Source organism: Triturus cristatus, chromosome 9 (assembly GCF_964204655.1).
Source record: "Triturus cristatus chromosome 9, aTriCri1.1, whole genome shotgun sequence".
In the NCBI taxonomy this organism is placed as follows: domain Eukaryota; kingdom Metazoa; phylum Chordata; class Amphibia; order Caudata; family Salamandridae; genus Triturus; species Triturus cristatus.
In genome coordinates, this window is record NC_140592.1 from 1,226,542,841 (window position 1) to 1,226,569,201 (window position 26,361).

The 26,361-nt window shown below is 50.0% G+C and overlaps 1 protein-coding gene across 4 annotated transcripts in view; it reads right to left on the reverse strand.

Annotated features, from left to right (window-relative positions):
- Positions 1-10,471: 10,471 nt before the first annotated feature.
- RYR3 (ryanodine receptor 3) overlaps positions 10,472-26,361 on the reverse strand; it is a 2,047,168-nt gene continuing 2,031,278 nt past the window's right edge. For all 4 annotated transcript variants that reach the window (XM_085627314.1, XM_085627313.1, XM_085627312.1 and 1 more), the window contains one exon: positions 10,472-11,478. In XM_085627314.1, the coding sequence (XP_085483440.1) occupies positions 11,383-11,478 (96 nt within the window). In that variant the 3' untranslated portion in view covers positions 10,472-11,382. The remainder of the gene's footprint in view (positions 11,479-26,361) is intronic.

The window sequence follows — 26,361 nt, forward strand, 5'->3', positions numbered from 1 at the left end:
CTGACCGAAACCCGGGATAGAGGCCGAAAGATGGGAATCAGGGCCCGTATATCCCGGACCCGCTGTTCCGGTGGATGGACCTGGAACTGCGCCGAATCGAGAACCGCTCCGATGAAGAGGAGCTTCTGAGAGGGACTCAGGTGTGACTTCGGCACGTTGATGGAAAACCCCAGCAAATGCAGGAGATCCGCCGTAGTCTGGAGGTGGGAGACGACTGCCTGGGGCGAGCCCGCCTTCAACAACCAGTCCTCGAGATAGGGGAAGACTGGAACCCCTGATCTGCGCAGATGAGCTGCGACCACCGCCATCACTTTCGTGAACACCCGAGGGGCACTGGTGAGGCCGAAGGGGAGCACGGTAAACTGAAAGTGCTCTTGGCCCACCGTGAATCGCAGGTAACGCCGGTGGGCCGGCAGGACGGGGATGTGGAAATAAGCGTCCTGCAAGTCCAACGCTACCATCCAGTCTCCAGGGTCTAGGGCAGCTAAAACCTGAGCCAACGTTAGCATCTTGAACCTTTCCTTTCGGAGGAAGGCATTGACGTTCCGGAGGTCCAAGATAGGGCGTAGGCCCCCCTTGCCCTTCTTGGGAACCAGAAAGTAGTGGGAATAACAACCACGACCTACTTCTGGACTCGGAACGCGCTCGACGGCCCCCTTGGCCAAGAGAGCCGAAACTTCCTCGCGGAGAAGATTCAAATGATCCCCCGAGATACGGTGGTGCTGCGGTGGCATGGCTGGAGGGGTCGTCTCGAAGGGGAGGGAGTAGCCCCTTCGGACGATTTGCAGCACCCACCTGTCCGATGTTATGGACCGCCAGTGGAGCAGGTGATGGCGAACTCTGCCGCCCACTGGCGTGGTATGGGCCTGAAAGCTCGGACTAGGAGGGCTTTGAGGCGGATGCTGCAGGGGTGGAAGTGGGCTGACCACGTCGGCCTCCATTTCCGCCACGGCGGAAACCACGTCCGCGACCGCGCGCAGGTTGGTTCTGCGGCTGGTGGCCTTGCGGACGTGAGGAGGCGCCCCTTCCTTGGCCACGAAAGGGGCGAAAAGCGGAGGTGTGCGCCCGCGGAGCCGCGAGGCCCAAGGACTTGGCCGTAGCCCGGGAGTCCTTAAAGCGGTTCAGCGCACTGTCCGCCTTCTCACCAAACAGGCGAGTGCCATCAAAGGGCATGTCCATGAGGGTGGTCTGGACATCCCCGGAAAATGACGTGGACCGCATCCAGGCGTGGCGGCGGAGCGCCACCGTGGTTGAAATCGCCCGACCCAGCGAGTCCGTGGTGTCAAGCCCACATCGTATGGTGTGCCGTGCTGCATCCCTCCCATCGGCCAAAGCCTGGGTAAGACGCGGCCGGACCTCCTCCGGACACAGGGGCAGCACGTCCTCCACCGTATCCCACAGGGAATGGGAATAACGGTCCAAGAGACAGGCGGTATTTAAGGACCGCAGGCCCAAACTAAGGGACGAAAACAGTTTCTTGCCAAACTGCTCGAGTCTCTTGGAATCCCGGTCCGGCGGAGCGGTCGGGAAGGAGGATTGGGAGGTAGAGGCCTGGATAACCAGACTCTCGGGGGTGGGGTGTTGGGACAGGAAACTGGGGTCGCCCGGAGCAGGGCGGTGGCGCCTGGCAACGTTCCTATCCACAGGAGGAACTGTGGAGGGCTTGGACCAGGTGCCCTGCAGAACGTCAGTGAGGGCCTCGTTGAACGGCAGCAGAGGCTCAGTGGAGCTTGCTGAGGTTTGAAGCACCTCAGTGAGGATGTTAGTCCTCACAGCCACGGCAGGCAACTCGAGCCCAAGGGCCTCGGCCGCCTTGCGCAGCACCACAGAAAATGCTGCACCCTCCTCCGAAGCCACGGTCGGAGGAGAAGTGAATCCAGTGTCTGGCGAGGTGTCCAGCCCACTGGCCTCCCCCAGTTCATCTGCCCAGTCCTGAGAAAGCTGTGACTGAACAGCCAGAGGGTCCTCGAACCCCTCCCAGTCGCCCCCTTCTTCCGATTCCTGATAAACAGGAGGAATGATCGGAACCGGACTGTAGAGATGGTAGGACTCAAGCGGCGTCGGATGCGGCGTCGGTCGACGCCGTGCCGGCGCCGGGTCCGGATGAGGGCTAAACTGGGGTGTCGGCGTCAAAGGCGTCGGCGGCGCCGGTGACGGCGTCGGTGGTTCAGGCGTCGGCGCCGGTGGAGGAGTGACTAGGTCAACCGGCGTCGACTGGGGCCCAGGCATGGGCCCCGCGGGGACCTGCGGCGTCGAGACCGGAGCCGTCGACGGCGCCGGGGCCGGAGCCGCCGGCACGCCAGGTCGCCCAGTCGAGTCCGCGGGGCCCGAAGGCGCGCCAGCGGGCGTCGACGGCGGGGCCAGGCTCCTCATGGCCGAGAGGAAGGCACTGATCTCCGCCGGCGCCGCGTCAGCCCCAGGGACCGGAAGGTATGGGGGCGGACGCGGCACCTGCGGCTCCGCCGGAGCCGCGGGGGTGGAACCACCCTGACCCTCGGCCGAGTCGCGCGACCGGCGAGGGGAGTCCGAAGAGCGATGTCGCCTCTTGGACTTCTTTGAGCGTTTGGACTTACCCGACGACTTGGAGCCGGACGATCGATGGCGTCGGCTAGGGCTCCGCGAGCGATCCTTGGACCTCCTCCGGGACCGGGATCGCGCACGACGCGGAGCCGAGTGGCGAAGCTCGAGAAGCTTGCGGGACCGCTCCCGCCTAGCCTTCGAAGTCAGGGCCTGACAGTCGTTGCACGACTCCGCGTCGTGGTCGGGGCCTAAGCAGTAGAGGCACCGGCGGTGGTGATCGGTCACCGACATCAGTCGATGACAATCCTCGCAAGCCTTGAACCCAGGCATCCTACCGGCACCAGATGTCGACAGACAAGGATCAAAAATGATCAAAAAAGATTTAGTCAAAAAAGACTTAAAGGGGTAGCTCTCCCGGATCTGCGCTTACTGGCGCGGAAAAAAGAAGAACTGACGTCAGCGCGCGAGGGCGGCGTCTAAGTACTCCGACGACGTCATCCCGGCGCACGACGCCGACGACGGACGCGGAGCCGCAGACGACGCCTAGCGACGCGCAAGGGGTATTGCTGACGAAAAATCTTCCGGATCCAGTCTGACGCCTGGGGATATTCTAAGGTGAGGAATCTAACTAACGTGTTTCTTTCAGATTAAAAAGGTACAGCTGTCCAGACGTTTTCTTTGGAGACCGCTGCCTGTTTGCACCATCACCACAGGCAGCGTGCCCCCTCGCCCCCCGCCCACTGGTGGCACCTTAGATAAAGAACGAAGATAAAAAAAAAAAATGTCGGTAAGAATAACTCTGAGTGTCCTCACCTACTTAAGAAAATAAGCATTTGCAATGCAATAGGTCTCGCAATTGCGAGATTTTGAGCTATTGGCATTGTAAATTACAATGCCTTTTATTTATGTATTTACAATACCAATAGGTCAAAGTTTTTAAAATGCGAGACCTATTACATTGCAATCGTTTATTGTTTACAAGCACCCCATGCTGCGCTTTCTCGTTAAAAGAGACCACGCCCCTTTCTTTAGACGAGCCGTGTCTACAGAAAGGTCCACGGCCGCTATTAAAGTGAAATTGGGGTGTGGGGCGCTTTAACGAAAAACAGCATTTGCTTTTCAAGTTGACAAACAAATACTTTATTGTTTTTGTAAAAAGAGCCCTGTGAAAGTGCACATGGTGTGCTGAATGCACTGAATGTTGGATGTAGTGCCTGCAGTAGGAGAAACGCATTAAAGAAAAATAATGCTTACAGACTAAATAAGACATACAGTGTAACAACCAAAGTAAAAGGGCAGTCCTCCTGGGAGGTTACAAATGAAGACAAGGAGGGACTAACAAGCCTATTAACGAATCAGAATTTAGCACGTACGAAGGATAATGACACAAGCCAATGACAAATATGGGCGGAGAGTGGGCGAGGCTTCAATGCCATACTCCAATACAGCATGCCTCGCAGAGCAGCACATGCACTGCCCAGGCTCAACCTAAAAATGGTCTGTTCGAGATTCTTGCTATGCCAAAGGGTGTAAGAGCTGTCAAAGTGAACTCTAAAAGCATCCACGTGAATAACAAGGGCTGGGTGCAGTGTGTGCATGGACAAGCCTTAGCTGGGCATGCTTTTGGGTTTCAAATCTTAATCTGTGGTCCACGGTTATTTCTATTCTGCCCTCCACTACCCTCCCTGTCATTCTGGATAGCCCATGAATCTGGCTGAAGGACCGTGTGTACCAGCGGCCCTGACAACTTTCCAAGGTACATGCATGGTGTGTTGCTGAAGTCCAGGCTTTGTATTTGAATTTTGGGAGTTGTAGTCATGTTTATTCCAGTCTAAAACAGGATTACAAATCCCAGAATTCATGGAGAAATCTGGACTGGAATAGCACACCATGCATGTGGAGATTTGGCAACTGTATGGCAGCATTCATTTTCCAGTGTTTTGGTAAATTAATTCTCACAATCATGAAGATGTTTTATAGGATTAAACCAAAGTGTTCTGACTTTGTTAGCCTGAACCCACGAAAACAGTATGATGTCTGACAAGTTACTCCTTGTAACCACCTATTTAGCTTGAAATGGTTAGCAGCGCAGGAATGGCGTATGCCACAATACTGAAGCCCATGGAAACAGTGTTCTCAAGTAAGTTAACCTTTGTAACCACAAAATGAGTTTGAAGAACTAGTTACTTACCTTTGGTAATGCCTTATCTGGTAGAGACTCTATGTAGCTGCAGATTCATTACCGTAAAATATTCCCCAGCCGTCAGACTAGATCAGGAAATTATTGAGTAATCTCCTTGTGCGCTGGTAGGTGGCATCATTCGGTCCGTGTTACGTCATTGGTGTCGTCCGCAGCAAAAGTGAAGTGCTTTGTGCCTATGTAGGCGCCACCCCAGCGCGATGACCTCAGTTCTTGACTGTTTTTACGTACCAGAAGTGTGGAGTCAAGCCGAGGAGGAATAACTAGTGTGCCAGTTGTAGTCCTGAAGGATGTCTTCAATTGTAAATGACATACATTTAACAGAACAGGGAGGATGGGAAGGTTAGTAAGAAATATGCAGCTATATAGAGTCTGTACTAGGTGAGGCATTACTGAAGGTAAGTAACTTGTTCATCTGATCGACTTCTAGCTGCAGATTCCTTATCTTAGAATAGATACCAAACCTATCTCTCCACGGTGGTGGGTTTGTGGACTTTGTTCCACTAAGAAGGACTGAGTGGTCAAAATGCCCATCAAATCAAACCTGACGGTCTAGGCACTAGTGTTTGGCAAATGTGTGCAGCGATGTCCATGTGACTGCCTGACAGATATCAAGAACTGGCACCCCTCTCTTCAACACAGTGGTTGCAAGTTTAGCTCTGGTAGAATTGGCTCTTAAGCCCTCATGGGGCTCCTTGTAGCCATTGCGTAGCAGATTTTAATACAAAGGACGATACATCTGGAGAAGGTCCTTTTGTGAACAGTTTGCCTTTTTTTTGCACCCATAAAACCAACAAAGGGGAGAGGATGTGGCTTATGGCTAGAGTTGTCGATTACGAAGCTGGGGAACTGGTTTCAAGTCTCAGCAACGATGCTCAGCATTCTGTGATTCTGGGAAAATCACTTAATCTCTCCATGCCTTTTAAAAAAAACTGTATGTGTCCAACTGTAACGAAACTGGTGCTCATGTAAAGTGTTCTGATACCTGATATCTTCGGGTCGAGTTTGCGCTAGAAAAAACAAAAAAACACCCAAAAAAAACCAGAGTTGATCGTCCACGCGGACATCTCTGCTGCGATCGATGTGAAAAGACAGTGCTGTTTTCGGGGCTAGACCAGATCGGAGAAGTTACTGTGATGCTGTGCCCACTGGAACTTCATATCCCACTGCCGGGCCCGCATATGCCAATGGGGGATGTTTTACCAACAGCATGCACAAGGCAATGAGTTCATCAATCTCGGAGTCCGTCTCACTGAAATCCAGTATAGAGGCTGAAATTTTGGAATCATAGCCTGGATATCCTGGACTAGCTGTTCCAAAGGATAAGCCAGAGACTGCACTGTGTTCAGAACAGCTCAGATGAAAAGGAGTGTCTAAGAGGTAGTCATCCGTGACTTTGGCACGTGTATAGTGAACCCCAGCAAATTCAGAAGATTTGCCGTAGTCCGGAGATGGGAGGCGACTACCTGGGGCCATTCCGCTTTCGACTGACAGTCGTCGAGGTAGGGTAAGACAGAGACCCATGACTTCCACAGATGAGCTGCAAACACCACCATCACTTTTCTGAACACCCAAGGGGTGGTGGTAATTCCAAAGGAGAGCACAGTGTACTGGTAATGCTCTTGACCTCCTGTGAACTGCGGATAGCACCTGTGGGCCAGTAGGATGGGAGTATTGAATTAGGTGCCCTGCAAGACCAGCACTACTATCCTCCAGTGTCTAAGGCAGACAGAACCTGAGCCAAAGTGAGCATCTTGAATTTTTCCTTTTTCAGAAAATAGTTGAGAGGGCATAGGTTTAATATGGGACGGAAGCTGCCACACTTCTTCAGCACCAGTGAGTAATAGGAATAGCAACCACAACCTTCTTCTAATGCCAGTACCCTCTCGAAGGCTCCTTTGACCAGAAGAGCCAATACTTCCTGTTGCAAGAGTGAGAGGTGGTCCTGTGTCAGCTGATTGGAGGACTGTGGCAATGGTGGCTAGGTCCGATGGAATGGGAGGGCATAGCCCCGCTAAGTGATTTGAAGCACCCATCTGATTGAAGTTATTTCCCACCAGTGGTGCAGGTGGTACTGAATCTTGCTACCAACTGGGCGACCATGGCGGAACAAGGGCAAGCTAAAGAGGCTTCTGAGTAATGGTTGCTAGGGTTCGGAGACTTATGATGAGGTCTGTGAGAGCTGCGTCTGTAACCACTGTGAGGCCTGCTGGCCGTGGTGGTTAGGGGAAAATAGACACGGCTGTTAGCTCCTACCATAGCCACGAGAGGGGCGGAAGGTTGTCGTGGAGCTAGCGGTGGCCCTTCAGTCCTAAAATCTTTCCAAGCCAAATCCGCCTTGTTGCTGAAGAGTCGAGTCCCATCAAAGGGCATGTCCATAAAGGAGACCCCTGAAAAGCTAGTATTTCTCAGACAGGCATGACGTTGAAGCGCCACAGTTGACTCTGCCAGCGAGTCAGTCATATCCAATCTGCATCTTATTGTGAACTTCGCTGCACCTTTCCCATCAGCAACAGCTTGGGTGCGTATAGCCAAGTCCTCGTACCATGAGGCCATGAACTCTGCTAATGGGTCAGAAGAGCCAAGTGTTCCTCAGATCCCCTCCATTCAAGTTCTTCAGTGGACCCTTCTGGGAAATAGGGCTTCATCTCTGATTCAGGCCACGTGGTCCTGTTCGACACTGGAGACGATGTTGTGTGACGCTGGTACAACTCCATATTGGAGTAGGGTATCTCAAAGGTTTCAGAGTTGGCGGTGCCAGAGACAGCGCCTCGGAATGGTTCCTGGATGAGGTCACGAATCTCGACCAGGGCCTATCCGGAACCACCAACGGATCCTGAGGAGCCGACGGGCACCGAGGGCGAACCCGCCGGAGGAGCCCCAGTCGAAGTCCATCCCAAACCCATTGGGCCCGAAGGCACTCTAAAGGGGCTAGATACCCAAATGGGTCACTCGGGCTCCAGGAAACTCTAGGAAGTGCTGAGTGGACCCAGTGTCAGACGATGGCTACGCAGGAATAACTTGTGAGTGGGACCTGGATCTGTGGCATTGTTGCCTCGCCTTGTCCTAAGAGCGGGAGTGATGTGGAGAAGCTGAAAGTGCTTCGATTTCTTTGTATGGGACTTACCAGGAGAATCATGGATCGTGATGAGGATTGACACGAGCGACTCTGGAAGCAGTCCCGAGACCTCTCTCGTGAACGGGATCTTCATTGGTCCAGAGTTGCATGGCGACAAGCCGGAGTTCATGACCAGCTCGGGAAGGGCCTACATGGTCTGGCACTCCTTGCAAGACGTAGACTTGTGGTCCCTCTCCAGGCACTACAGACTCATCAAGTGGGGGGGTGTCACCAACATCTGCAAATGAAAGGCTCCACGAGGCTTGAACCAGGTAGGTTTCTTCAGTGACAAACCTAAAAAAGGCATACTAGTCATCCACAAAATGTTGAAAATATCCACTCAAAAAATGACTGAAGGGAGGTTGTCCTGATCCGCGCCATCAGAGAGAACTGTGGTCAGCGCGTTGGGGTGGCACCTATATAGGCACCATGCCTGTCACTTCCGGTATGGACGACGCCACGCAGAGCCAAACGACGGCATCTTACCAGCATGCAAGGGCATTGCTCAGAAATTTCCGGATCCAGTCTGTCACCTGGGGAATATTTTAAGGTAATGAATCTACTGGTAGAAGTCTCTATTAGATATGGTAAGCAACACAAAAATGGTCTGCAACACAACACTGAGCTCATTGGAAACTGTGTGATCTTAAGCACCTTACCCTGTGGAACCACAAAACTAGCTTTAAATGGTTAGCAGCTCAGAAGTGGCTTGCAGCAGTGGCAGCTGTTGCCAATATGCCGTGGTGAGGCAGCACGGGGGTGGAATAATACAAAAATAATAATAAATGTATGCTTACGTTCCGCTGCTGGCCGCCACCTCGGAGATCATCTGCACCCGCGCCGCACCCCAGTGTTCCTCTGCTCCCGGCACTGCAGTTCGCATGGGCACAGGCTCCCAGACTCTCCACCCAATTCTAATGCTGCTCTCATGCTATTACCCAGCATGAAAGAAGTGCCGGGATTAGTCTGAGTGGGCTGGTGTAGCGCTCAGTTAGGGCTTGGGAGCCTGTGCCTGTCTCCACCAGGCAGTGCAACACAGTTCGGGTTGGAGACATGTAAGCGCGCATGTCGGTTTTGCCGTCTTAAGATTGTCGGCCAAACCAACATGTACACTTACAGTGCCCACCACTCCTCCTCCCTGGCCGCTGCTGACATTGGATGGCTCCACCCTGCCTAAGACTCGGCTGAGTCAGTGAAAAATAAAATGATAATAAAAGCGTTTTATTATCATTTTATTTTTCATCTGCTGCCTTTCAGCGTGGGGCGACACTCCTCCACCATAACGGAGGAGCCACCCCTGGCTTGAAACGCAATACTTTAAAAATGTGATGCCATTATTATAAGGTGGTTTGTAAATGACTTGAACCCACATAAGCTTTTTTTCTGGCACCTAGATTCAAATTAAAGTGTGCGAAAAATTGAAAGGCCAAATTATTTGATGAATTTCTGCAGTTGCAAATACAATGTTAAGAGTGAGTTCATTGGTGTATCTAGGAGACCCTACTTGCAAAAATTGGTGAAGACCCTCAGTCTTGTACGTTTACAGATGTCGACATACTCTTTACTGGTAGTTTTTCACTCTAGAGACTCATGCTAATTTACAAGTTCAGGAGTAAGTTCATTTTTAGAACGAGAATGGTGGAGAGGGAATTTATTTCAAAGAATTCCCCTGTGAAGCAAAAGAAAAAAGGGTGTTAACACTAATGTACAGTTGTCACATTTCCCTATGCAGAATTTTCTACCTGGTAATTCTGCATGCGTGCTGATGGAAAAGTGCACCATTGATACTTTCCAGGAATACTTGGGGGATTCTTTGTACATGTATGTAAAGGCCTACATTTGCTCCAAATGTAGATTTAATCCCACAAGATAAATTTTTCGACTTTTTCTCCCTTTGGCTTTGTGAATCATGCACTGTTCACCTTTGTCGACTTCATGTGATCATAAGCAGTTGTATATGTTGTTTGGTTTGTAGGGTGTGCTTCTACCCAGTGTTCGGGAGGCTGCGGATAGGCCCAGACGAAGCCTTAGCTTTGTAGCTGGATCTCACAGCAGAACCGGTACTACTGCCTACGATTCAGGTGATAAAGTCTCAAAATACACATGTAGGTCAGTAACTCTGGCCACACGCAGGAATTACGCATGGGGGTAGTCTTTAGAAACAGATGCCAAGCAGGCGGCTATAGGTTTTAAGGGATTGCAAAAATGGATGGATTGTGAAATGAAACCGGCTTAGTCAGTAAGATAGCTAAGTGGGTTGAACACCCACTTCAGACCGGTGTGGATAAGCACAAACACATCCAGATTGCCTTTGATCTTACCACTGGGGTAGGTAATAAAAATACCTATTTTATAAATAGCATTAGTAAATTCAGTGTGTGCTATATATGGTTTCCAACATTAACTCACAGTATCATGAGGAAAGGAACAGTAAAATCACAAGTACATAAGCGACCTCACTCAGTATAAACCCATTCTCATTGGCACCAAGTGAGTACTGTGTATTACCTGAAACACAGACCTACTCATCTTATGAAGGATAATAGCGTTGTCAGTATTGTTGTGAAAGGAAAATCAGTTATAATAAGTAGAATTAAAAGCCCAAGAAAAATGAAAGCTTCCACAGTTTCTAATTCGGTTTATTGCAGTGGGCACTTTATTGTCTCTGAAGAAAAATGCATAAAGGTAGCAGCTTCACTACAGCACTTCCCAATGGACAGAAAGCAGTGCTTCATTTTGGCATTGATTCCTTTGGGAGACCTCCAGCCAACCATGGTGCCCTTCTGTAACAGTACCCAACAAAACTGTTACTACTGATGGCGGCCATGTTGGCGACCTTTGAAGCCGGTCTCGTTTCATACAACAGGGCGGGAAGGAAGGGGGAGGGGTCAGATGGGAAGAAGAGACAAGCAGCACAACTTAAACTAGTTTGAAATTTTCATCTAAAATACTAACAAAGAAAATATTGCATAGCTACGTCTCCCGACATGTAAGGCACTTATTGATTTCTCCACGATTGATAGTGTTTAGAAACCATTCGCTAGTTTCAACAGTTTTTTTCGTAACCATCTAAGGCTTTTTCAGGATGCATCTGTTTACATTCATTAAGATATACCCTTGGGTATGGATCGCGAATCGTAACTGAGGCGTTGTCCCCCGACACTCAAGTGCTTCCGAGTGTTCAGTAGTTGTGCATTAGAGGCTCAGTCAGTTAGCCCTTATTTTCACTGTAGACTGCCTCGTGTACGTGAAATGCTGAGGTCGGAAATCGGCAATACAATCCATGGCCCTATAGCCCAAACCATGGACGTTTCGCAGAGGGTACATTGAAGATCAAACCTTCTGTTTTTGGGTACAGCCATAAATTTTCAGTACAAAATTGATTGTTGTTTTTCCTTTACATTAAAGTCCTTTTTTGACGTTTGGATGTGAGTTTTCTTTAAATAGATCTTGTTTTCCGACACAAATGTAACAGGAGTCTCATCATACTGGAAATGCTGCTTCTGCTCCACAAATCAATTTTTTTCTGGCCACAGCAGACCGCTTATCCTAGCAGATCCTCATATTGCTTGCGGAAGCAGTCGCCGGCTGGGAAAAAATCCCAACATCTCTCCTGGTACATCTTCCAGACAAAGGATTCCTAGAAGGAGGGGAGAAGTACAAGTATGTTATCATGTCCTGATAAATGGGAATTTGTTTAAGGAGCTGAATCACTTCTAAAATTAGCTTGTATATTGGCTGTGTGTGTTTTGGGGAGGATAGGGCTGCTTTACTTAGCATAACTATTCAGACTCTACAGCAATGAGGATTTAGAATAACACCATGATGACACTGTACAGTTAGGCTCTACATGCCAGATGACATGGTTGGGATGACACTTTAATAGATTGCAAAGTAAATATGTAATACGGTCTTAACCATAGACAGCAGATCCCACCAACACCCCACTTCCACTCTTAATGCATTGGCCTCATGTAGGTGCAGGTTGTTTGATGCTTTGAATTGTGCATAGGAGGGGAAGTGGGTTGGTGTCTTCAAATGTTCTAGGACTGCGCACCTGACAGGAGCTGTATTTGGACGCTAAGACCGAGAATCCCCACCATAATCTTATCTTTTGTCAGTTACTTTCCAGAGGGGCTCAGGAGTGGACAGTGTGGAGTCTGAACCATCTTCTCACCCTTTTGGGCAGAATGGTGTACAGCGGGGCTAGTTTTAGAAACTTAGTATGCTTAGTATGTCGAATCCCAGTAGACACTCTGGTGATATATCTCCCAATATCGTGTGTCTACACAGCGTGATAAAGTGGAAAAGCTCTGTTTTTAATTTCTTAAACTTAGCGCAGCTGCCCTGATCTGTCTACGATCCCTGGGATGAGGATAGCAGAACAAATAAAAGCTTGAGTTCTCCTAAGGAAGCCAAATAATGAGAGTGTTCAGAAGAGGAGTGGGACTGTGAAAGTGCACAGGGCGGTGGGACTGGACTATGTCCGTAAGGTGAACTGGACTATGAATACATCCATCGGGTATACAGGGCTGGGAAATGCATCAAGGCGATGAGCCCGTCGGTGAATGTGCTTAACAAATTAGCTGGACTGAAAACGTATCTAGGGGGTGGGTATTTATGTCTATGACTACATCAGGAAGGTGTACAGAAATGTGAATGTGCCTAGAGAGCCAGGCAGGATTCGGAATGTCTGTGAGGTAGGTGGGACTGAATGGGGAGGTTACCGGCTGATGTGTGACCACTGCTCGGAAGTGTGTAAATGTATCTGGACACGGGTAGCACTGTGAATGGATGAAAGTCTACAGGCCAAGGATCCCTCTAGGAAACGACTGTTCATTTGTGATGCTCTGAGAAGCTCAAATTCTCTCACCTGACATTCGAATATACACAACCCGCTTTCACTTAGCCCCATTTCCCAGTTTCTCCCACTCCTCTCTAGCCACCGGCTTACCTATTCTGATCCTACCTTCTGAATGCCTAACCAGATGGCTAACTCTGTCTACCCACACTGCACTACCAATCCGCCAGTCCGTGTAGTAGGACTATTTTGGCTCTGCTCTTTCTAGTCACAAGACCCTCCCCTTGGCTTATTCCCTCTTGCCTAACCCCTCCTTCCCTATCCACCTTTCAACACTTTAAGGCTACAAAAAAGTTGCATTCAGCGCTTTAAAAGCAGCCACAAGAACCTATTACAAAACGTCTTGATAGTTTCAGGACGCTCAGGATGAAGAATCCTGGCTGTGAAAGTTAGTGGGGAGGTTTTCACTGCTAAAGAAGGCTGACAAAAGGGGGTCTTGGTAAGCTTGATGGTCTGTTCCTGCTGCCACTTTGCATGCATCTGATCCTACACACACTTGTTGACCCTGTGGAACTCACCAGTTTGCAGGAGATACGATGGACCGGACCATGTGAGTCTTCAAGGGGACACAAAGGCTGCTCACAAGAGCAGCTCTGTGACTGAGGTGGCGACTCCAGAAAAAGTGGCATGCCCCCCCCCCCCATCCATTTTAGTGAAAACATGTAACGAGGGGGCTTGGATAAGCCTCAAAAGATTGGGGACAGTTTCCTGGGTATTTATTCATCTTCTGTGTCTTTGTCTTGCTGTTTCCAGAGGCAGATCTGTCAGATTTGACTCTTCCCCATTAGAGGAAAAGGGCGGTGAGGTGTGCGCGAAGGAGAAACAGTGTGAAAACATGACAGGGAATCAACAAAGGAAAATCCAGCCGTCCCTTGGCAGGTGACCTTTCAGCTACAATAACTAGATTACGGCGCACAGCATTTTTTTTTTGTTAAAAGCTAAAGAGGGAGTGGATGTCGCCTATTATCCTGCTATGCGGTGGTTGACCCCATCTGAAAGTGTCGCGAACGTGTCCCTTTTGGCATTTCACTTCAGAGGTAGGTGTCCTCAAATGGAGCCGATCGTTTGTGCATTTGGAAGCCACCACATTTGTGTGGACCACCCTTTTTGAAAAAAAAATCTTTGAAAGGTTTAGGTCAGCTGCTGTGTGAAGCTTCTTGACTGAAAGAAACCTGGTAAATAGGAGCTTGTGCTTTGAGAAACAATGTGTTGCGGTCAGACAAAGGGGCTGCTGTGACTTCTAATGAGAGGACTGGGGCAGCCGTAGAGGGACGCAGCCCGATAATTGCATTTGAGCAAACCAAGCTGAAGGTGTCTCCACGTGGAGCAGCATCTGCCTGTTAGCACTGTGTAATGATGAATTTGTTGTTGTGCACTACCAACTCGGATTTACTCACCTCTTTCAGACTAGGTCCTGCTCTATGGGTTATATGTAATCTGTTCCCATCTCGGTTTTATAGATCTCAGAGGTGACGACGGTGGTCCTCTCTTACCCTGTACGGTGTGTCTGCCTTTTAGGTCGAAGCCTACCAGACATCGCAGCTGTCTGAAAGACTTCTTGGGGACATTCTGAATGCTTCCCTGGAAATGCATTCCGCCCATTGCTTACCACTGGCTTTGTTTTTTGTAACTCACATTTGCTTGCTTTCTGTTTGCTGGCTTAATTTGTTTCAGGCTGTCCAGGATGCCTTTGTTCCTCCCGTGCTGCATAGCCTGTTTACCACCTAGCTGACTGGCTCCTTGCATTGCTCCACACGTGCTCGCTTTCTGGGAACTCTTGATGCACACAACGGGCTGTATTTCTTGGAAGCGGTTTCCTACCTCCTGTCCTTCTGCTTGACTGATTCTACTTACCTTTGCCACTTTGATCATCAGTCTTGCCTGCTGTTGAGGAGCGATGCTCTCTCTACGAGTTTGTTTATTTTGGTCAGTGCTCATTACTAATAGCATTATTTAAACGTTTCACACCCATGTCATAGGTGCTAGAAGTGAGAGAATGTGGGATGCTGAAGCACCCCCAAAATAACCATCCTGGAGTTCAGAAATGAGAGAGCAATTAAGAAGCCTTTAATAAAAAAAAAAAGAATATATATATATATATATATATATATATATCTTGTCACATTTGGTGTACATTCACAGAGATCAAATCATAGGCTCTGTCTTCTGAGGGAGGTTGGTGGTTAATTTTCTTTCTCTGACAGCTAAGTGAGAGGATTTATGTGACAATCTTGCTGGGTACAGGGGATGGGAAAGGCTGTAGGAGGTTATCCTTTTCTAGCACCAACAGAATTTACATGCCAGTAAATAAACTGTAGAAATATTTCAGAATATGTCAGAATTAGGAAAGCACAAATGAAGCACTTTTTTTGTAATTCTGAAGTGTGGTAAATAATATATTTTAACACAATCACAAGTCACTACACTAGGTGATGCCGATTTCCACACATTATCGTTGTGCGCTGTATAGTTTTATCAGTAAAACTGTATGTGTGCAAATGTAAGGGTAATTTGAATTGAAAATGTGTTGTCTGTAATGGCAGTGCACTACCACACCATGCATGCTCCATTCTACACCACTACATTCTACTCCAAGGCACTCTACAACTATTTATGGCCCTCCACCCTGATGCTCTACTCCACTCTGTCCCTTCATTCTTCTTTACTCCACTCTATGCCAGTCAACCCTGTGCCACTCTGCCCGTCTCCACTGTATGGTACTATACACACTGCACTCTGATACTCCACGACACTCCACACTACGACACTCACCTCTGATACTCAACTCTGCAACACTCTACTCCACTCTGCAACACTCTACTCCACTCTACCATACGCCACTCTAAGTCACTCCACCTTAAGACACTCCACTTTACTCCACTCTATGCCACTCTACGCCCCTCCGCTCTGACACTTTACTCCACTCTATGCCCATCCACACTACATCACTCCACTCTATGCCACTCCACACTTCACCATACTACTACACCCTACGCCACTCTGTGCCAACTCCACTCTAAAAAACTCCACCCTACGAGACAACACTCTACTCAACTCTACGCTACTCCATTCTACACCACTTTAGTCCACTCCACACTATGACACCCTACTCCAAAGCACTCTACTCCCGTTTATGACACCCCGCTCTATGATACTCCACCCTATGACACTCCACCCCATGACACTCTGACACTTTACTCCACTCTACGCCACTCCACATTACTTCACTCTACGGCACTCTACTAAAGTGCACTGCACTCTGTCAACTCTACACTACTCCACTCTACTTCATTCTACACCACTTAACATCACTGTATGACGCTATGACATTCTACGACAATCCAGTATATCCCACTCTACAACACTACTTTAGTCTACGCCACTCCACTATACATCACTCCACTCTAAGGCACGCTATGCCTCTTCACTCTGACACTTCCCTCAATGACACACTATGCCACTCACTCTATGATACTGCACTCTATGGCACTCTACTCCATTGCAGTCTACGATACTCTACTCCATTGTACGCCACTCCACTGTATGCCACTCTACACGACTCCACGACATTCCACTCTACGCCACTCCATTCTACGCCACTCTACTCTACTCCACACATCGCTACTCTACTCCACACCGCGCCCCTCTGGTCAATGTCAGTATCTTTTAGCCATGTTGAACAGCAGCCACGCTGGTGTACAAAATGGCTAAAACGCATTAGCAAAGCCAATCGCTCTTGCATAGACGAGATCTATTGGCTTTGCCAATGCTTGTTTATTTTCCATTAACCAGAATATCTTGAGCAGTAGCCTGGACTATCATGGTGCTAGAGGTACTAGTCTGGACTGGTTGAGTTCCTTCTTGTCAAATCCTTAGATCGTGTGTTGCCTCGATTTTCATCTCCCCCCTTCCTATCATGCCGAGACTCACGGGGTATGACCTCTCCTCTATTATGTTTAGTCTTTCTTCACCCTTTGACAATCCTTTTGGCTCTCAGTTCTGTGAATGGGGTTAACACTGAGGTCTTACTCATTATCGGTGAGTATGTACGTACCAAAGCATTGTGATTCAAGGACTACATGTCTGCAGCCAATGTGTGGATCTTCTAGATTACACCTGCACTGATTCCTGAGGTCAAGGTTGTAGGTGGTAGCCCCACACTCTCCTACTCTAACTCTTTCTGGATTGTAAGGGAGGCAGCCCACACCAGCTGGTACATAGTTTTCAAACTTGACACATATCCCCTAGCCACTCAGTGGCCATTCACAGTTTTTTTTTGTGGGCCAGCAGATGGTTTCTGGACTTCTGTATGTCCATTAGACCATCACTTCATCTCAAACCTCCTTGATTCTAAGGGCCTGACTACGATGCTGGTCTCTGGGTTACGATGAATGCATCCTGTACTCCAACCAATCGCTGAAAGACTGACGACTCCGACCACCGAGATGGTGGTAGGAGAAAAACAGCATCTATAAGGGCAGGACAGGGATCTCCAACCACCATCGGGATTACAATGTGGGTTTCCGATGACTCGAACGTGGTGGGCCGACCGTCTGTCTCGAGTCATTGGAAACTGGATTTGGGGTGCATACCCAAATCCGCTTCTCCCCAATAGTCTCCGGTGTGGATCCCTATCTCCAGGTCCCCCTACACCACAGCAGCTGAACTCTAAAGACTACGACCCTGTGGGTGCCGGGATGCAAGTAAGTCCATAGGTGGCATGTATCCCCATTGATTGGACTGTGCACAGATCGTCACACTCTAGCAATAGGGTACATGGTGCACTAGGCTTATCCCCACATGTTATGCATGTGTGTACATATCACATGTTTTCTGTGATTTTGCATGCACTTGCAGCAACATATTCGGGGGGAATGTCCACCACCATAGATGATGTAACAGCGGTTGCATTGTAATACAGCGGGTAAACTTTCCTGTCCTCAGCAGTCAGAATCGGATTGCGGCTGTGGCAGTTGGATGGTCAGCCTGACCGGCATTGTAATCAGGCCCTTAGTCTTTACCTTTCTTTTTTCCTCTAAAGTTCACTGATACCTGGTTTCCTTTAGAAAATGACTTTACAATACTGCTTTTGTATGTTAAAATCAGGTTGATTTGTGAGGCTTTTACCCACTAGTTGCGCTATACTAGCGCCAAGAGGCTCCTAAGTGAAAATGTCTGTGCTTTACATATAAACATTAAGATTAGTAAATATAAACATGATCTAGCTCTATGCCCAGCCCTCCTAAAATCATGCAAGCATAGAAATCCAAAGTGTGGCTGCATGAGTGGAAGGATTGATAGACCGAGAAAGTGGAAACCGCAAAGCTCACTCCTTAAAAGCAAGACTTTACCCCATACTTAATCATACTTAATCACACACGGTAATGTGCACACATTGTGTATATGTTTCACCTTGTATGTCACGCATTATAGGAGTCTCAGAACTGGGAAAAATTACAAAGAATTTAAAGGCAGTTTTCATAGGCTGTTAAAGTTACGTTTGACTTCCAAAAGGATTATTGCTGAGAATTACAGCCTGTATATCAACAGGCTTCTTTATTGAAGGATTTCCCTTTTCCTTGGTTAAATTAATAACTTATTTATACCATTGAGTGTCTTTAACATACCTTATGGTGTATATCTTCCATTGTGTCGTATATGACTGGTACATCACTCTGGGACCTACAAGTATACTATTGTTGTGATGTTGTATAAGAGCTACAGTTTACATTTATGCCACATTGCCACTAAACCACCATAGGATAATATAGGCAAACTGTGCCAAAGGAACATGATCCGGTGCATCATCCAAGAAACAGGTTGTAGGGAAATGCCCCTTTTGACATGGTTACCCCCCACGTTTTGCCTGGTATCTGATGCAACTTTGACTGAAAGGGTGCTGGTTTCCTGCTAACCAGGTCCCCAGCATCAGTGGTCTTTCTCTAAACGGTACCATTGTTCCACAATTGGCATTCTTAGGCTCCATAGAAGCCCCTAGTAAATAGTACCTCTGGTACCTAGGGTATTGGACCTAAGGAGGGCCCCTAATGGCTGCAGTATGAATTGTGCCACCCTAAGGGACCTCTCACCAAGCTCATGCAAACTACCATTGCAGCCTGCGTGCCTGGAAGCAGAGAAAAAAAAAGAATCGACATGGCACACACTTCTGTGTGTCATGCCACCAAAGCACCACCAGCGGGTCTGGTGGCTTAGTGGACTAATGCGTCCACGGTAGGAGCCTGTGTTCAACCTCATGGTCACAGGTTCAAATCCTTGCAGATCCACTCAGCCTTTTATCCTTCAGAGGTCGATAAAATGAGTACCATTGAGTTTGGGTAACAATAAACCTTTGTTATTCAGTGCCAAGATACCCTTTGTGATGAATGTGTGCTTTACAGATACACATGTGTTGTGTTATGAGGTATAGGTAAGTCACCCCTACAGTAGGCCTTACAGCCCTAAGGCAGGGTGCACTATACCCCATCTGTGGGTATATCTGCGCAAGTGGATAAGCCCCTGTGGTTTCTAAGCAACACCTTGGATATCCCAAGTGCACAGGGTAGCCATAACGAGTACATGGGCTGGACACCCATACGACTTTAGGGTGTAGACACCCTAAAGGTAGGCAGCCCATCAGCTACTACCTGTCACTCTACTTAATGCCCCTAAATTGAGTATTTAGGAGGAACCACTGAACCCAAGAACTTAGATTCCATAGATCAAGCGAAGGACGTTGAAGAATGAGAGCTGCAGAAGAGCGGAGATCTTTGGCGCCAAACCCTGCATGCTCCTAACTCTTTCGACAGAGTGACTTGTCCTGCAAGCTGGGGAACTACCAAAGCCTTGGGTAGCCTGCCAGCACTTCAACAATCGCCTCAGTCGCCCTTGGAGTAGAGGAGCTACTCCCCTGCTGCCCACAGGCACCGACAAGCAGACTCCGGTCCTCCACCTTGCAACTCCTTGGCCTGACTGACACCGCAGATGACCAGAAAGAGGTACTTGTGCTCTGGAATGTTAGATCTGTCTCCCCACCGAGTGCGAAGAAACCAGACCCAACCGAAGCGGTGCAGCACCAATACTCGGGATACCGTACGCCCTGCACCAAAAACCAGTCTGGGTTCTCACTGCACCACGACAGAGCAGCTGTCGAGGGACATCAGCACCACTGAGAACCACTTAATGAGTGGCCCAGTAGTCCTGATTTAGCCCCTGCCAGCTGTTTGTCCCTAACCGAAAGGTGATTCTTTGCACACCCAGCCCAGCCAACCTAACGACCCTGCATCCTCGCCGCCCAGCCGGGGTACCGAAGACCCGGCTGTGCCGCTTTGCTCCAAGAACCCTTGAGACTCATGGCCCCATTTGGGAGCAATTGGACTTGTCCACAAGTCCTGTGTACAGCCTGTTTTCTGTATCGCCCCCAGCTACCAAACTCACCAGCACCTTGCTCCCAGCGGAAACCAGGCAGTTTCCAAAGACATGCTGGTAGTACTTTGGACCTTGGCCTCCTACAACTCAAACCCCAGAAGGTGAACCCCTAAAACCGACTGTACTTGCGTTTAATGCATACATGACTTTTCCTCGCATTGGATTGCATTGTGTGTGAAGGCGCACAAGTTTGAATTGTTTACTTACTTCAGAAAAAGTACTTACATTTGAACAAAGTTCTTGGTTTTAAAAATATCTAAAAAGTGTTATTTTCTAGCTTGTTCTCGGATTTATTCTTTGAGTGTGTGACCCATTTATTGCCTCTGTGAGAACAACAAATGCTTAGCACTACCTTCTGACAAGCCTAACTGCTCGCCCACACTACCACAAAAGATGGCATTCTTATCTTCTTTAGCCTCTGTAAGGCAATTGGGGATCCACTGAACTCTGCAGTGTACTTCTTTTTAGCACACTACATAAAGAGACAGCTTCCTACACCAAGCCTTAACCCTAAATCTATTTTAGTAAAAATCTCTTGAGACTACAATCATTCATTCTCCTTTTCACCACACTATATTTTAAGGTCTCTATGAAAGTATTATTTCTTCATAGAGCATGCTTATTTCTTGTATTTGTAATAATTGAGTTATAATGTATATGGCTCACCTCCTATAAGCTAGGATTTGACGACACCACTAAACGTCCCCGGAGAGTTAATGAGCTTTAATCCCAACTTTATGGTCTCAGAAAAAGTACCACAGGGAATAAAGGGTTCTCTATGGGGATTAATTGGTAAAGCCCTTCCTAGGTGCAACAATAATAGTTACTCACAACTGATGAAGTTTATTATTACTTGCACAAAACCCAATCTGTGTGTTTTATCGTATAAGTATCAAAGCACAAATTCTAGTTTGCAATTCATTTGCAATCTTTCCTAAATGTAACTAAGACGTCTAGGTACAATTTACGTCCATTATATATGTTTTTGTGGGTATCCTGAAATCTAATAGTTCTTGTTTCCTTTGGAGGCCCGATTTAACTGGGCTGAAACGTGTCAACCAGTTTATTATGAGGAGTTCCCTATTTCCTTTTACACTATGGAACATCAGGGTTGACTCAAATTAACTTTTGGACTGAAAAGAACAAGTTACTTACCTTCGGTAACGCTTTTTCTGGTGGATACAGTATCTGCCTGTGGATTCCTCACCTTGTGAATATCCCCTGCGCCAGCAACATTCGGAAACTTTTGTAGCAGTCCACGCCGATGAGGTCGAAGACGACGTCACAGAGGCACGGCTCCGCTCGCGACTCCGCTGACATCACCGGCTCCATAAGAAGACCTCCTCGGCGTGATGACGTCAGTTCCGCCCCTTTTTTCCGTGCCTTCGAGGCACACGGACGGACTGACAGCAATATGTACATAAACAGTATACACAGTACACAATATGCATATCAACACACACAGTGTGGAAAAGAAACATCAAAACACTAGAAATAACCCAATGCCTTTGACAGATGTAAACACATCTGAAACACCATCAATAGAATTATAGACATAAAGTCACTGGTATAGAAGGACGGACAACGGGGAGGCGGGTGGGTCAGTGAGGAATCCACAGGCAGATACTGTATCCACCAGAAAAAGCGTTACCGAAGGTAAGTAACTTGTTCTTCTGTAGTAGGGGATCTCTGTGTATAGTCATAATCTAGTGAATAGTCCCGCCCATGTGCGCGGACCCCGGAGCAATAAAAAATAATCTCTAAAAGGTGACAAATCATGCAGACCTGCATACACCTTTAAGAGAGAATTTAATTTAAAGACAGATAATGCAGCCTATACCCACAGGCTACACTGTCCAGTACTTCAACTAGAATTCCACCAATATCCACAAACAGCACTGCCTGTCCAGTTTTTCTCCACATAGGAAAAAACCCTGCCTCTACCCGCAAAAGCCTCTGGAATGATAGAGAGGAAGGAGTGGACAGACAAGCCCCATAGGCTGCCATTATGTGGCTTGGAACAGGATACTGTGCCTTTAAGAAAACTTTCCAGTTTTCCAGAACTTTCCCCAGTATCCCAGAATGCCCAGCAGGTCCCATTTACTTTCAGTTCTTTTTTCCGGCTCCTGCTAGCAGGACCCTGGAGCATTGAGCTCTCCCTTTTTCAAGGTTTTCATTGAGATTTTGGCAATTTTTGTCACTTTTTCTTGTGTTTAGTAGCTGGTACTGTCAACATGCCTGGCTTGTTCGACAAGTGCCCGGAATGTGGTCGAAAGAAGGCTAAAACTGACCCACACGAGGTGTGCATAGCTTGCCTTCCCCAGTCCCACGTGCCTGAAAGCTGTACCATCTGCCACTCGTTTTCAGCCAGGACCCTGAGGGACAGGATGAAGAGCAGGCTTCAAGCTCTGGAGGAGCGAAGACTGAAGGCACCAGGTGGGTCTGGAGGGGCTGATTTGGCCCATACTGAGGCCTCTGGGGGGCTCCCCAGGGGCAGAAAGACCAGTAAGCGCTCCCGCTCCCCGTCGACGTCGAGGGCGTCGACGGCGACGTCGAGGAGGATGACCACCGTCTGTTCGCCGTCTCCCCAGGGCTCTGGGGAGAAGCGGCGTCGACGATCGCCGTCGAGGGACCTGAATAGGCCGCCGTCGACTACATCGGCGTCGTCGGCGACGACGCCGTCTTCGGCTGCGTCCAGCGGTCGACGTCGAGAGAAGACCCGGCGTCGGCGTTCGGCGTCGAGGGATCGCAGCTCGCCGTCGATGAAGAGAAGGAGATCGCCGTCGAGGCGAAGATCGCCGTCGAGGCGAAGATCGCCGTCGAGGCGGAGATCGCCTTCGAGGCGAAGGTCGCCGTCGAGGCGAAGGTCGCCGTCGAGGCGAAGGTCGCCGTCGAGGCGGAGGTCGCCGTCGAGGCGAAGATCGCCGTCGAGACAAAAGTCGACGCCGAGGAAGAGATCGACGCCGAGAAGATCGCCGTCGAGGCACAGGTCGACGTCGGGGAGAAGATCGACGTCGAGGAAGAGAGAGTCGCCGGGATCGGTGTACTCGGTGGTGTATACCCCGCCTCGGAGGTCTCCGTCGCCTCCTCCTCTCCCACCTCTGCCACCGCCTCCTCCACCACCGCCACCTCCTCCACCACCGTCTCCACCTCCTCCACCGCCTCCTCCGCGGCCGCGGACTCTGTCTCCGCCACCCCAGCCTCTGTTGCTGCCAAGCACTCCTGCGGGACCGCCGCCGGTCCCCCCGAGGTCGGTTTCCCTTCCATGGTACCCGACTCCGCCGCAGGGGACCCCGAAGCCACGACGCCCACGGTCGCCTGGACCAGCGAGACCGGCGGACAGGCCTAAGCCGAAGAGGTCGCGCTCCCGCTCTCACAGGAGGCGACGATCGCGGAGCCGAGGGCGATCCTCGTCAGACTCTAGACGACGCCGCAGGAGGTATAGGTCCAGGTCGCGCTCCTCGGACAGGGACCTTTCCCCGACGCTGTCGGACTCCCCGGGGACTAGGGTGTCGCCGGTGGACGACTTGGTCTCGTTCCAGGAGGTGCTGTTGCGAGGGGCTGCGAAGCTGAATATCACGGTGACGGTTCCAACACCCACGACGTCCGTGATATTTGAGACGCTTCATAAAAGACACTTGTCTCGCCCCCTCCTGCCTCTCGTGCCTGGACTGGTGGAACCAGCCTTGGAACTGTTCCTCACTCCCGCAACAGCGAAGGCCGCTCCGTCCAGGCTCATGAAGAAATATAGGGCCCAGGAGTCGGATCCGTCCTTCTTGAGAGGGGACCCGAAGCCGGATTCGGTTATCGTGACGGCGGCGAGAAAACAACATGCGACCGCCCCGGCCTCCACGGTGCCACCGGACAAGGAAAGCCGCTGGCTGGACTCTGCGGGCAGGAAGGTGTGTGGTACCGCAGCCACCACGATGAAGGCGGCGAGTGCAGGGGCGTTGTTGGGCCGTTACGACTGGGCCCTGTGGGAATCCCTGCAGCAATATGCGGACCTCCTGCCACGAGACAAGAAGGAGGACTTCTTGGAGACGGTGCGCGAAGGCATGCTGGTTTCTAACCAAACGATCAGCGCAGCGGCGGATATATCGCTATTGGCCGCCCACGCCTACTGTCATGGCGTCCACCAGCGGCGCCATTCCTGGTTGCGCCTGACGTCCCTCAAGCCGGAGGCGCAGCAGAGAGTGGCCAACCTGCCCTTCTCGGGGGAAACCCTGTTCGGGAAGCATGCGGACGATGAAATGGCCCGCATGAAGGCTGAGGCGGAAACCCTGACGGCCGTCGGGTTAGAGAAGGCCGAGAAAAAGAAACGACCGTTCCAGAGGAGGTTCGGGTCGTCGGGCCGAGGGCGTGGGCAGGGCTCGGGACAGCAGCAGCCACAACAGCAGCAGTTCCGCAAGCCCTTCCAGAAGCGCCAGAGGGGTAGAGGTGGCCAGCAGGCTACTACCACAAACAAGGGCCCGGCCGGGTCTCGGCCCTGAGCTGTTACTTCCCCCTCAACCGTTACCCACTCCAGTGGGGGGAAGCATTCAATTTTTTCCGGCAGAGTGGAGAAAAATTACTCAGGACAAGTGGGTGCTGAATATTGTTTGCAATGGATACAGTCTTCGGTTCATCAGCCCGCCTCCAGCGATTCCGCCGGTCAGCTCTCGCTTCCAGCTGAGGGAGCTCCAGGCGGAGGCAGACATCTTGTTGAGAAAACAGGCGGTAGAAGAAGTACCTTTGTCTCAAAGGGGAAGAGGTCTGTACTCTCGGTTATTCCTCGTTCGCAAGAAGGACAAGAACGAGTTCAGGCCCATTCTGGATTTGCGACAAGCAAACAAGTGGATTCGCAGAGAGAAGTTTCGCATGCTATCGTTGCACCAGATTTACCCTCAGCTGCAACGTGGACACTGGCTCTGTGCCATAGATCTACAGGATGCGTACTTCCATGTGCCCATAGCACGGAAGCACAGGAAGTTCCTGCGATTCCAAGTCGGCGCCAATCACTATCAATACACAGTACTGCCATTCGGGCTAAAGTCTGCTCCCAGGACTTTTTCGAAGTGCATGGCGGTGGTGGCGGCACACCTGCGGAGGAACAAGGTGTTTGTCTACCCGTATCTGGACGATTGGCTGATCAAGGCGTCATCCTTCGAGGAAGCGCAAGAACACTTCCGATGGACGTGCGAGCTCTTGAACAAGCTGGGGTTACACGTCAACATGTCCAAATCGGTCCCATCTCCGGTACAGTGCATACAGTACCTGGGGGCCTCCATAGAGACGCGGTCAGCAAGCGTGTCTCCTTCGGAGGAGAGACGGTTATCACTCCTTCGGAAGGCTCAGGACCTCAGGACTGCTCCATCGACGACTGTGAGGAAGGTGTCGTCTCTACTGGGATCGATGGCCTCCTGTATCTTCCTCACTCCGCACGCACGTCTACAGATGCGACCACTGCAGGAGTGCTTGGAGGATCAGTGGGATCAGAAGACAGGCTCTTGGGACGACAAGATCCGACTGTCTCTACATGCTCGTCAGTCTCTGAAGTGGTGGTGTTCGGCGGAAAACCTCCTCCAGGGGGTTCCCTTCCACAAGGACATTCCCACGACGAATGTGGTGACGGATGCTTCTCTCCAGGGCTGGGGTGCGCATTCCGGGGACCTGCAGATTCAAGGGAAGTGGTCTCCTTTGGAATCGACGTACCACATCAATTTCCTGGAACTCAGAGCTGTCTTCCTGGCACTGATGGCTTTCCTTCCGTCCTTCCAGACCAACTCGCTGCTGATACAGACGGACAATACAACCACGATGTATTACCTCAACAAGCAGGGGGGGTCGAGATCGCGCACTCTGTCGCAGGAGGCGCAGGCGATCTGGCGCTGGCTGCTGGCCCGAGGACTGACGATTACGGCCACGCATCTGCCAGGGGTGCAGAATGCTCAGGCGGACGCCTTGAGCAGGCTGATTCAGGAAAACCACGAATGGGTCATAAACGACGAAGTACTAGGAGAAGTCTTCACAAGGTGGGGGACTCCAGACGTAGATCTGTTCGCCACCGCCGAAAACAGCAAATGCCGAGACTTCGCATCCAGGTACTACCAGCGGGGGACGCTGGGGAATGCGCTATGGATCGATTGGTCGAACAGCTTTCTGTACGCTTTTCCACCCATTCCCCTGATTCCGGCGGTGCTCATCAAGCTGTCCCAGTCCAGGGCGCGGATGATCCTGATCGCCCCGGAGTGGCCCAGG